This window comes from Bombus affinis, chromosome 4 (genome assembly GCF_024516045.1).
Source record: "Bombus affinis isolate iyBomAffi1 chromosome 4, iyBomAffi1.2, whole genome shotgun sequence".
Taxonomy (NCBI): Eukaryota; Metazoa; Arthropoda; class Insecta; order Hymenoptera; family Apidae; genus Bombus; species Bombus affinis.
Genome location: NC_066347.1, coordinates 11,248,420 through 11,261,964, shown reverse-complemented (window position 1 = coordinate 11,261,964; position 13,545 = coordinate 11,248,420). Strand labels below are relative to the sequence as shown.

At 35.2% G+C, this 13,545-nt stretch overlaps 2 protein-coding genes, 1 long non-coding RNA gene and 1 pseudogene across 3 annotated transcripts; 3 read left to right on the top strand and 1 right to left on the bottom strand.

Annotated features, from left to right (window-relative positions):
- Positions 1-6: 6 nt before the first annotated feature.
- LOC126915204 (katanin p60 ATPase-containing subunit A-like 2) lies at positions 7-2,474 on the top strand. The gene is made up of 6 exons (XM_050719660.1): positions 7-147; positions 258-519; positions 848-1,016; positions 1,074-1,186; positions 1,383-1,585; positions 1,748-2,474. Exons 1-6 carry the CDS (start codon positions 62-64, stop codon positions 2,130-2,132), a joined length of 1,218 nt encoding a protein of 405 aa, XP_050575617.1. The 5' UTR covers positions 7-61; the 3' UTR covers positions 2,133-2,474.
- On the bottom strand, positions 2,225-3,676 carry LOC126915217 (uncharacterized). The gene is made up of 2 exons (XR_007710069.1): positions 3,285-3,676; positions 2,225-2,843 (listed from the first exon to the last, which is right to left on the bottom strand). It is a non-coding gene; the product is annotated as an uncharacterized LOC126915217 (long non-coding RNA).
- Positions 3,677-3,709: 33 nt separating this feature from the next.
- LOC126915209 (G-patch domain and KOW motifs-containing protein-like) lies at positions 3,710-5,055 on the top strand. Its single transcript, XM_050719670.1, has 4 exons — positions 3,710-3,926; positions 4,037-4,394; positions 4,474-4,607; positions 4,692-5,055. The coding sequence occupies exons 1-3, from the start codon at positions 3,787-3,789 to the stop codon at positions 4,567-4,569; spliced, it is 594 nt and encodes a 197-aa protein (XP_050575627.1). The 5' UTR covers positions 3,710-3,786; the 3' UTR covers positions 4,570-4,607; positions 4,692-5,055.
- A 1,000-nt stretch (positions 5,056-6,055) lies between these two features.
- On the top strand, positions 6,056-8,549 carry LOC126915215 (omega-amidase NIT2-like; annotated as a pseudogene).
- Positions 8,550-13,545: the final 4,996 nt, after the last annotated feature.

Sequence of the window (13,545 nt, the reverse complement as noted above, 5' to 3'; positions counted from 1 at the left end):
TCGAGTCTGCGACAACGTCAATTTGGAAATTATTCTTAGAGAATATGAAAATTATTACAAGATGAAATTCCAAAAATATCCTATATTGTGCAAGAAAATAACTGAAAAGGAAATAAAGACGAGGGAAATGACAAATGCGAACAAAGTGTAAGAATTTAAATTATTTAACACTATTCAACTTTCTCAACGTATTCAACGTATCTATTACAATATCATTCAATCTTCAAAGAAGTAGTAAAACGTGTCAAATCTGTTAGCAAACAAACGAGAAGTGAGTCTGTATCTGGGTCTGTGGAAGGGAGGAATGCACAACAGAAGATGAGGGGTGATGCTACGGATGATATTAATCTTGCAATGACAGTGACACCAATTTCTGCCAATGAAAACTATGGATCTTCATCACAAGAGCTATTTAACGTCTCAATGGAACAATTCAGGCAATCAAAGATATCAAACTGTGCTCGGCACCTTTATATAGACAATCCAGAATTGCAGAAGATTGCTGAAGACATTTTATCCGTAAGTTATTTTCAATTAATATACGTATTGTAAAGCTTTTTAAAAATAAAATACCTATCCTTGGATAAACAATATCCAACAAATGTATTGTTGTATATATCCACTGTATATCCAACAAATACCTTGGATAAACAATCCACTGTATATCAATATCCAACAAATGTATTGTTGTATATATCCACTGTATATCCAACAAATACCTTGGATAAACAATCCACTGTATATCAATGACACAGGGATTTCAGTAAAGCTTTAAATAATGAATTACATAACACTCAAGGAAATTAATACGGAGATTATGCACCATTTCATCTTTGTATTGTCGCAGGAAATCATACTGAAAAAATTTAATGTATATTGGGACAACATTGCAGGCCTAGAGGAATGTAAATCTGCCATTAAGGATGCCATTGTGTATCCCCTTAAATACCCTATCTTGTTTAAAGGCCCATTTGCTCCCTGTAAAAGTATTCTGCTATATGGACCACCTGGTACAGGTAAGATACTCGTATTTCTTTCATTCCCATACATGTTTACAAGCAATTATGAAATAGGGAAGACGATGTTGGCGAAGGCAGTCGCAACAGAATGCCAATGCAACTTTTTTAACATAACGGCCAGCTCATTGGTGGACAAATGGAGAGGTGATTCCGAGAAGTATATCCGTGTAAGTTGATTTCCTTTGTCTATGAAGAAGAGATTCTAGGTTTAAAAAGATTTGTTTTTATTTGTCGTCATTCATATATAAATAGAATAGTTGTTTGGAAAACGAAATGATATTACGTTCGTGATGAAACAATGAATTTAAGGAATTTTGAATATAATATTTAATAAATAATAAATACATTTGTTAAACTGAACAGGTTTTATTTGAACTTGCCTATAATAATTCGCCAACAATTATTTTTATCGACGAGATTGACTGCATAGGAACAAATAAAAGAGTAAAGTATACATTGTCTAAATTTGCAAAGACATTCAGATCAGAACTTCTTTTTAGATTGGATAAATTAGTAATTAACAGAAATTCTGATGTAGTTCTTTTGGCCGCATCTAATTGCCCTTGGTATGTATATCATTTATAGCTATTTCAATGTTTTCTAAGTAGAAAATATCTTAATATCATAATTATTCATTATCTTAATCTTAATTATTGTGTTGTTCGGAATATTCCTTCGTTATTATTAATATAACAGAACAATAATATTTATTGTAAATATATTATTAGGGATATTGATGCAGCATTACGCAGACGCCTTGAAAAGAATATATACGTATCATTACCAAACGAAGTTACTCGATTTGATATGTTCAAATTATACCTTAGCAACCGATTATTAGAGAATATGGATATTGTGAGTCACATAATAAAATCTACTGAAAAATATTCTTGTGCGGATATAAAATTGCTTTGTACGCAAGCATGGCAGCTAGAAATGAATCCAATGTTTAAAAGACTTGAAGAAAGAGAAACATCTATTACGACTTTGAAATATGAATTAAAGAATTATAAAATAATAGCAAAATTGTTAAAAAAAATGTCACCTACAGTTACGAATGTGGATAGATATGAAGAGTGGAAAAAATGTGTATGCCAAGACAAGATATTTTAAAAAATATAAATGGTTATCATATAAAAATATAAAAATATAAAAATATAAAAGTATAAAAATATAAAAATATAACTCTAATCAATACTAAAAAATAACGCTCTTGAATTATTTAATCTCGTGCAAAAGAATTACTATAACTTATTACGCTTTGCGCTTTCAATAGTCAATCAACAGAGTTCAGTCTAACGAAGAAGTTCCCTCCTACGCTAACGAACTGTCCTGTTTTTGCGTCCAGGCTTTCAGGACATAAATTAAAATATCGTACATAGGCACAGCGTAACAGCGGCTTAAATTTAAGTTACAATAATAATCTTAAAAAAAAAAAAAAAAAAAAAAAAAGAATGTAATAATGCATGGCTATGTCGTACCGTCGCGTATCGGTACTTTTGCCTGTATCCACCCTACAATCAGAATTCAGCGTTTATTCTGGAAAAAAATCATGTAAAAAAAAAAAATATGTAAAAAACCTGGAATTAATAAACAAAGATTTAAAAAAATCAACAATTAAACAAGGGATTGAGATGACCAACCCCGGTCACGCTGCGAACTTCCAACGCGGAAGAGTGGAGCCGTGGCCATGATGGGTGATTCCAGGAATCGGTCGCGTATGGCAGGATCTGCCATGCTTTACCGATCCCAGCCGCGCCGATTTCCGTCAACAGGCACAGTAACGGAGATATTTGGAACAGAAGCAGCCGCATATTCGTCTATCTGAAATTAAAGAGATGATTTCATGTAGAAGATACAAATTCGTTCCCTGATATTGAAATGCCGAACACGAGGAAAATGAGACATGCAAATGACAAAGTCGATGACCAATAGGAAGATGACATAAACAATTGTAGATTGTAAGGAAAATTTTGAAAAATGATACGTGTTCTAATAATAGAATATAAATGATAAAAAGGAGAATGTAATTGCCATTCTTCTATGTATTTTAATTTATGAGACGTAACTTCTGAATGACCTGTAATAGCTTTAAATACATTTACTGGAACTGGCCAAGCATAGAACAAGGAGGCTTAAAAGAGAAAAAAAGGGAATAGATGAAATCGTAAATTATCAGTCTAAATGATAATGTGAAACCATGAAAGCACCACTATGAATATAAAATGATCCGCACTACTATCTACTTCATAGTATACTCTATACGTTTAAAATGCTTCATTAGAAGCTTAAATCTATCAAAATACAGCTCCTAGGGAAATGTAAACTTTCACATGAACACATAATATCGATTTTCTGATTGAAACGTATAGGCAGATATATACTAGCATAAACCACCTTCGGCATTTGGCTGCATGGTGCAGCACTACTCTCTCTGGGATATCCTAGCCATTTTCGGCATTTGGCCGTATGGTGTAGCACTAGCTCTGTAACATAGAAAACCATAGGCGTCAGTTCTTCTTATTTCCTCTCTGATATATGTTTACTTTAATGTCACTTATTCAGGCGCTTGATATATTGTCGGAATGAAATTTTAGTAATGTGCAAGTAATTTTGAGTAGATTAATAAAGTATAATAAGATATTAGATTCATGTATGTACATTACATATTAACGAAATTGAAACTATGTTTTCAAGTGACATCAATCTTTATGTCTAGTATATACATGTGTATTGATCTATAAGTCAGTGTTAAAATAACAAATAAATGGCAGAAGAAGGAAAGAAGATTTCCTTCGGTTTTGCGAAATCTATTAAGAAACCTGTGTTAAAAAATGCTATTCTACAAGAAAAGAAGAAAGTTGATTACATTGAATGCCTTGATGAGAAAGGTATTAAAGTAATAGGGTGAGTTCAAAAAGTAAAATTTTTAATCAAGAAACATATAACTTCAACCTATCCTATAAAAATCACCAATAGCGGAATATATATATTTGAAAACAATTTTTTTATTTCAGTGAGGAAGAAAAAAAAGATGAACCTCTAATTATTCCATTACTAGGTTCAAAAACCTGGCATGATAGAATTGTTAATAAAATAGATGCAAACATTTTCCTTCCGAAGGCAGATAAGGAAAAGATAGGAGACGCTAGTGTTAACGAGGCAAAATCAAAGCTATCTAATGGAAAAACATCGCCAATAATATCAATAAAGAAAGAGCCAGTTGAAGATAGTGAAAATAAAGTTGTTACTTTAGAAGAGCAAGCGACAAAGGAAATCATTGAGGAACTTAAGTCAAAGAATAAATATGAAACTAAAACAAATGATTTAACTTTACCTTTAGTAGAAGATGAATCATTAAGAGGCAAAGAACAGGTACGTTATCAACATATTGATGTGCGATGCACAGATGTGTTACATTTGCATATTATAAATATCGTTTTGTATTTTTCAGTCTACGTTAGAAGATTATGAAAAAATTCCTATTGATGCTTTTGGTGTAGCAATGTTACGGGGAATGGGATGGCAACCAGGAAAGGGAATTGGTTGAAATGAAAAGTATGAATTTTACTCTGGATTAAATTAATTGTATGTATTTAATACATCACTTTTTGGAAAGTAAACAGAGAACATCATTTTTTATTTCACAATCGTTCATTCTAACTATTACAGATTAGTAGCAGCTGTCATACCAGAATTACGACCAAAAGTAGCATCGCAGAAGAAAAATACAGATTCCAAAAAAGAAGAGGAAGAAGTTAAAATCGAGAAAGGAACACTTGTGAAAATTATAGCTGGAAAACAAAGTAATAATTATAGTCAAATAGAAGGATTCGATGATGATGCTGGAAGGCTCATAATAAAACTAGCTCTTGGTGGAAATATAATATCTGTAAATGAATTTATGGTACAGCCAGTGACTAAATCAGAATATTCTAAGAACTCAAAAGTTCAAAGTTAATATGAAGTGTTAGTTTTTCATTAAGGGACTTTTAAGAAAATAAATTTGAATTGACATATACGTATAAAGACATAATCGGACATGTAGAAAAACTAATTCAAGAGTACCTGTAAGTGTGTTGTTGCATGCAATTTTTTAAAGGTCCCTTCTATTTTTATACAAAATATGATAAATGTAGAGGTTTTAGCTCTCAGTATTTTATGGGATTAATTTCAGATACAAAAAAGTATGAGGAATATAAGGACAAGGAATCCAAGGGACTCGAGCAAAAGATGGATAGAAAAAGATCAATGTCCCCTGACTCCGAAGACGGTGAAGATGGTGACAAAAGTAGTAATAAAAGAAAGAAAATCGGAAGTACGATGCACAATAAGAACAAGTATGATAAAGTGGGGGATAAAAAATCAGAAAGACGAAAAAGGCGCTCCGAATCTAATGATGACAGCGATAGTGATTCTGAAAAGAAGAGACGGAGAGAAAGAAGTAACTCTAATAGGAACGATTCTTATAAATTAAAAAGATTGAAAAAGTCAAAGAAACATAAGAAGCACGATTGTTCATCTGAAAGATCAAGTAAAAAACATAAAAAGAAAGACAAAGAAAGAGAAAACGTTAGAGATAAGAAACCCAGAGATTACGCAGACAGAAAGAAACACAAAAGACGAGAAAGATCAAGATCTCGATCATTTAGTAGGCAGTAATATTTTCCAGGAACGTATTCGGTCACTTTACTTTCAAGATAAATTGTACAATTTTATTTATACAGATTTTATAATAAAGTGTATTTTTACAAAATATTATATTTCTTTTCTTACCCTTAACTGAAAATTACATTTAATTATAATATGTAATAATGTTTACAATTACATCAAAGTTAATGTCCTAAACTTTATCAATAATTATTAAAAATCCCCGCGTATTGTTTACGTAATGTTGATATCGAGTAGTAACATACATAACCTCAAAGAACATTATGATACTTACGAACATCGCTAAACAAGTAGTGCGAACGATGTCGAGTAAGTATTCACTATGTATAAAGTATTTATAGGTAAAAAGTATGGGAAATATATAACCGAGTGTATTTAACTTTTCCAACATTTTAGCATTTCGCTTGGCGTTGGTACAACTTCAAGTAAATGAAGTAAAAAGCAAAAATGTAGAGCGGGCAGTTTCCTACATTTCCAGCGCGAAAGAGCATAATACTGATATTATCGCTCTTCCTGAATGCTTTAATTCACCATATGGAATACGTAATAATTTGTTTCTTTTTCTAATAATTTATTATATGTATAACAACTATATAGAAAAAAGTAAAAGTAGACAAATTACCTTATCGTTTATACTTCCATAAAGATTGTGAATTGACTCGAGAATATAGAATTTCCCCACTTTTATGATTATCGTGATTTTTGTATAAATATATTTTTTAAGATACTAATAATTAGGTATTTATAAACTAGTATTATCAATTATTTTGTATTTATAATTCCACCTATAGTAGTTAAAAATTAAAGTTAGTTAAAATCTAACTTTATGTTTCAAAAAGTACTAGCAAAGTCGTTAAGTAACAAGTCACTGGTACTAACCCAAATAGCATGATTGTAATTAAACAAACATTTCTAAATATTCATTTTTCATCTTGAACCTGTAGAAACAATTTATTATATGTACTATTATCTAAGTAATTATATATTTAAGTAAATCGAAATATAAAATTTAGTTATTTTAATAATTTAAAAAATAAAAAATTGACAAGCATTTCAACCTAATTTATAGTTGGAACAAAGGACAGTTATTTTTCATTAATTGAAATATTGCAATGCAGAATAGTTTCCAAAATACGCCGAGAGTATTCCTGATGGTGAAACGAGCGTTGCTTTATCGAAGACAGCTAAGGAAAACAGCATTTATGTAGTTGGTGGTACGATACCTGAAATAGAGGGCGATAAATTGTACAATACCTGCTGTACTATTTGGGGTCCCGATGGAACTTTGATAGCAAAACACCGGAAGGTAAATAATATACCTCCATGTGGCTTTGAAATTGAAAATATCGGGGTGGAGAAAGTGACTCTATCTAGGAATAATTTAGGAATATACATATGTACATACGTGTACTATAACCAATTCTATAATTTAAAAAATATGTTATAGGTTTATAAAATACGTTTTGATACGAGAAACATACATTTTTGTCGTAATATAATATATAAGTTTTTGTACAATATATTTGTTTTGTAATATAAATTTTTCACATACGAAAAAACTTATTTTTTCTTAAAAAATATTCCTTCTCAAATATTATTAAATGATAAAACTTTTTAATAAAAGAAAGTGATAAAAACGCTGTCAGTTATTAAATAAAAAACAATTAAAGTTTAAAAGTTCGTAACATTGATGTTAAATTACAAAAGTTACAGCAATAGAGTTAGCAACTATATTTTTATGTTATTAGATACATCTATTCGACATCGACATTCCCAACAAGATTACTTTCCGAGAGAGTGATTCACTCAGTCCTGGTGATTCCCTAACAATGTTTGATGTGAAGGGCTGGAAAATAGGTATTGGCATTTGCTATGATATCAGATTCGAGGAAATGGCACGCATTTATCGGAACAAAGGTACAGTAGCTTAATCGAACAATACTTAACTAGCAGGAAAGTAACTATCTTTCTTAAATATATTCTATATAAAATATAATCAATATAATCTGTAACTCTGTATAAAAAGGAGCTTAATTTAAAAAACCAGTATATTCGCTGAAAATGAAATAAATAAAAGAATTAGAAGCACGACAAGAGGACTGTTCTCGCATATTCATAAATTATGGAATGTGGACTGTGCACCTACAAAGTTAACTAAGATTCAGTGGTCTCATATTTCCCGTTTCTCTGTGTTAGGTTGCCAAATGCTGATATATCCGGCGGCATTCAATATGACCACTGGACCACTGCACTGGTCATTACTTCAGCGTTCCAGAGCGAATGACAATCAATTATACGTCGCCTGTATATCACCGGCTCGTGTTCCTTCAGCAAGTTATGTCGCATGGGGACATACACAGTTGACAAATCCCTGGGAGAAAATCCTTTATGATTTGGAAACTCAGGAAAATATGATGGTCACCGATATCGGTAATTTCCAGCTTAACATTAAAAGCGAGAAATCCATGATGTAATTAACTTTTAGTCTCGTTGGTTTATCGTTTTTCTTTTCTCTCAGATTTGAAAGTTGTTGAGGAAGTAAGGGCTCAGATACCTACATTTTCTCAAAGACGTACGGATTTGTACGACACTGTCTATAAAAAGGAGTAACTCTACACTGAAACAGAAAATGTTTTCTCATAATATTTCTACTACAATACCGTTTTTTTTTTTTTTTTTTTTTTTTTTATGAATTATTACTAATTACTTATCATTTGTACTAAATGAATAACTCAATTAAGAAAACCAAAATGTTATAAATGATAATCTGTATATCTTGTGTATCAATATGTAACTGGATATTGTAATAATATTGGAATGTCTTTGATCAGGGATATGATAAAGAACACGCGAAGACTACATTCTTTTGAACATCTTTAATATCCATCATTTATAACATTAAACATCTTTTTAAATATTTAGATAGATTAATACGTAACTCTTTATATATATAAACATTAATTTGCAGTTACAAGCTTAGAGAAATTGGTCGATTAATATTTATAGATCGGCTGTCTTGATGAAAGGCTTAAAGAAAGCAAAAACATAACAATGTCGCAAATATAATTTATAGTTTAACTTCTTTCTTGTATCTGTCTGCCTTTCACGATGTTTTACCAATTACAATAAGTAATTTCGACTTCTTTGCGCTCCGTTTTAACGCATTCGAGACGGAAAGAAATTCATATCAATCAGTAGGCATAATATATATATAACTGTACATAATACATTATAGTATAACATAGTATATAATTTTATATTTTAAAAACATGAGGCATAAAATTTAAGATTGTCATCGATTTAAAATTAAAATATGAAAAGGATATTCCAGAGAGAGAAAAGCACAGTATCATTCTAACAAAACATTCAGATCGTACTGACACCCAGGAATCGTATTACAATAAAATCTCGGTCTCGAATGAATTAACATGAACGATTAACATGAAACACACTTGCGGCTTAAACACCTTCGATATCGAGGAAATTCAAACTTTACAAATAAAAGCAGCCTGTTCCTCTTTCCACCACAGACTCTCATACCATATCCGCTCTTATCCAGGCTTTTACTTGAAATCTCTGTCTATTTACAATTTAAATTTACCCGGACCACTCGTTGAATCGGCAGCCCTTTATAAATATATAATGAACCCAGAACATATACCTGTGCCCCTAGCTGGTATCAGCTCTAGTAACGTTCATACCGGAACTTTCATACGACGCCAATTTGTCACGCGTGAACATCGATTCTTTCAGGGGTCACGGCTTTATGGGATTATATCCTTTAAAGTAATTAAAGTGATACTAATGATACAGAATTTTTTACAAATATTTAATATGTCCATAAAATAGGAAGTTTCGTGCTCTCTTATTTTATATTAATTATAAATTAATAAGTTTTACATTTGTTATCTATAGATTTAATAAATTATTAAAATTCCATGAAGACATATTCTGGAACACATTAGAAGATTTTGCTGTAATTTACAACAGATGCTCCGAGTACGAACAGGCAGTAGACGAACAAATAGAAATTCAGGCTATTGTGGTAGTATAGCTCACGTGGGATTTTAAGCTCGAATTGGACTTAAACGTTACGATCGTCGTGAATAATTACGATATATATCCTGTACGACGAGCAGAGAATCTTAAATTATTAACGGCAATTCCTTTGTGCAAAGTGCAATTTTATTAACGGCCTGTAACGAATGAACGGCTCGTTTTGAATAAAGTTTACATTTAGAAAGTAAACACAGAAACACATTTTAAGAAACTAAGATATCGAGTTCTACTTGTAAACATCAAGTGCTCTTCGTTTGAGAAGATTACGAGTCTCTTCTTCGATAACGACATTAATTAAGAAGTTTCGATACCGTTTATGACATTAAGATCTCATTAGTAAAGTTATATCATTAAAATCCTACTGTTCCTAGAGAATATATATAGTTAAAACTTCCAGAGGATCAACAGGTAAAGATATTGTTGATAAAAGCATTGTTAGTGACAACTGACTGTAATCGATATCTGCTGGGTGAAGTTGTGTGTTCTGAGAATCTGTGTTAATGCAAGGATTCTGTTACAAATCATCGACTAAAGAGCCACCGGGCACGTCCGACCGATCGATCGATACCACGAACCTTGAATGAATTAACGCCCAAAGTGGAACGGATTTAATAGATCGGGTGTTAGTGTAATTTGACACTTTGTTTACACTTGCTTTATGCAAACAAAGTTTGTTGATGTTCCGAACTCGATGGTTATAAGATCTTATTGAAACTCCAGTATTTCACCCGCACGGTACGACACTTTGTTGATGATTGTCCTTGTATGTTGTTGATACTCCCCATCAGCCGTTAAATTTTGTTCGTCTATCGTACTTTTCTAGTCAGAGGTTTTCCCTGATGTTTTTCCCTACTGTCTAAGTCATCAGGTTTGCAGCTCGAGGAGGACAGATAATTCGGAATTTCCCAAAGGAAGGAGAGGTGTCGTCCGAGCCATAAAGGCACGGTCACTCAAAATGCCGAATAGATTTGTAAATTTCGAACTTTCGCGGGGAGACGCGGTCGTTAGAATACGCGTCAACGGGAGTCGTAAATTCCCGTTACGATTAGAATAATCGACACCACGAATAGTTCGATCCCCGTATTTCGGTTAGGATAATCGGGGTGGTTAATGCGGTATAACACTGGGAGTCAGAGTTATAAGAATGTATATTTCCAACAATTAGTCTACACGATTGAAAAGATATAAACAATTAACAACTTTATCGCACGCAGATAGTATAGATGCATACAATATAGAGCCGGGCTCTTAGAATTGAACTTAGTCTCTTGGTGGACGTAGCACGAGATGATGCTGTATAGAATAAGCGAATGTTTGGCTAAGTCGCGGATCGACTTGAATTCCTTCAGGTCTCAGTTAGATGTTAGGCGTTAGAATTTCGACCCCTTGGTCGCTCTTGCGTTGAGATGGAAGAAGGTTCAGTGTGGGTGTGCCCTTTTGCATGACGAACGCGGATTCGTTGTTCACACTTTTCGTTAAGGAAAGTGAGGGTAACGATCCGCGATGTCGATTGGTTATGCCCTCCGCTGATGCTTGAAGGGATGGGTAGAAAGCCTCCTACCATCGTGGTTGATAGGTGACCTTGTTCATGGAAAAACCTGATTGTTTTATTAGCTAGACATTCGATTCTTCCCGATGGGAGCGTGTTCGCTTTCTCCGTATTTTTTCAGCGCGCCTAATAAACCCAAGGACCTCTCTAAAAACCAGATGTGCTTCGAACATGTTTTGGCTTAAGAAATTCTTCAGGACAAAGGGATTGACTGCAGACGCCTGTTGATACAATACAGTGACAGCGAAAAAATATATTGGGCCCTTAGGTTTATTGAGGGTCGAAGTGACGTTACGCAGGCCGCTGGCTGTCCGGTCGCGAGGGCTGGCATGCAGATGTTTAGGCGACGTAACATCCTCCCCCCGTTGAGAGGGCACCGATCAAAGTCTGGCTGTGGAGTCAGGTGCGTCGTTGGCGAGACTCCTTCGCTCTGTGTGGGTGGTCGGACTCGTCTGAATCTGGGTGAATGGGTAAGGGGACCAATCTTTTGACGCCACGATCCAGGGTAGCTGTTGCCGTCTGCACGGTGGCGGTCCGTATGATTCCGTCGACTCCTGGATGGACCTTGATCACACGGCCCAAAGGCCATTGCATGGATGGTACGTTATCCTCCCTGAGGACTACTACGGTGCCTACTCGGATGTCGTGACTGCCCTTGCTCCATTTATTTCGGATGTTCAGCTCGTTCAGGTATTCTCGATGCCAGCGGCGCCAGAAATGTTGTTTGACCCTTTGAATATGTTGCCAGCTGGAGAGACGATTGGATGGAGTGTCCCGGAAATCTCGTTCTCGAAAGCTTGTTAGTGCATCTCCGATGAGGAAGTGACCGGGAGTAAGGACAAGAAGATCGTTTGGGTCAGATGATATTGGAGTCAGAGGACGGGAGTTGAGGATAGATTCGATTTCAATGATCAGTGTGTTCAAATTTTCGTATGTTAAGAGCTCGTTGCCTGCGACATGTCTGAGATGTCGTTTGAAGGACTTCACCGCAGCCTCCCACAGCCCGCCGAAGTGAGGTGAGTTGGGAGGAATGAAGTGCCATTCGATTCGTCGATCGGCTAAAAAGGACTGAATCTTTACCTTATGATCGTCGGACTGCAGGAGGTTTCGAAGCTCTCGTAATTCATTGTTGGCGCCAACGAAGTTGGTGCCGTTGTCAGAATAAATTGCTACACAGAATCCTCGGCGAGCGATGAATCTTCGCAGAGCAGCAATGAAGGCCTCGCTAGTGAGATCGGTGACCAGCTCGAGGTGGACTGCTTTAACTGCAAGGCATACGAAGATTGCTACATATACCTTGATTTTTCGTCGGTTGCGATCCTTCCGTTCCTTGATGTAGAACGGTCCGCAATAATCGATTCCGACGTTGGTAAATGGACGAGATTCCGTTATCCGTGCCGCTGGAAGATCGCCCATTACGTATTCTACTGGAGGTGGGTTGGCTCGGCAGCAACGTACGCACTTCTTCAGCGTGCTCCAAACTTGACTACGGCCGTCGATAGGCCAGTAAGATCTCCTTAAGGCATATAAGGTAGCTTGAGTTCCGGAGTGGAGATTTAGGAGGTGTTCATGCTCGATTATGAGTGCTGTAACTGAGGATTTGGGTAGAATGATTGGGTGTTTCTGAGTGAAGGGCATTGGTGAATGACTGAGTCGGCCTCCGACTCGCAGTATCTCGTCCTTGTCCAAAAATGGACTGAGTCGTTGCAGCTTCCCCTTCACTGCAGCATTTCGATCTGTGCGGAGAGTACGTATTTCATCTGGAAAATAACAGAGTTGTAACAATTTGACCAATTTGTTATGCGCATCGGTTAAATCATGTGTGGTTAGAGGTCCTCCCCGATCCTGTTTTTGCCTCCATCTGAGGCAACGAGCGGCAATTCTTATCAGCTTGGGCCAAGAAGAATATCTCTCCAGTAGACTGTGGTCAGGCGGAGTCACGGACAGACATGTTGCCTTCTTTTGCTCTGGTATTTCGTCTAATGATACTGGGTTCCACGACGGCCAGTATTTTTCAGGTTGTTGGAGCCATTCTGGTCCATGTTGCCAAATGCTAGTTCGCAGGAAGTCTTGGGGTGATTGGCCTCGAGATATGAGATCTGCAGGGTTATCGGTAGTGGGAATGTGGCGCCAATCTGAGGTGTGAGTCCTTTGTTGAATCTCTGTCACACGATTGGCGACGAAGGTTTTCAGCGTGTGAGGTGATGTATTAATCCAGTGTAGAACGATTGTAGAATCAGTCCAGTA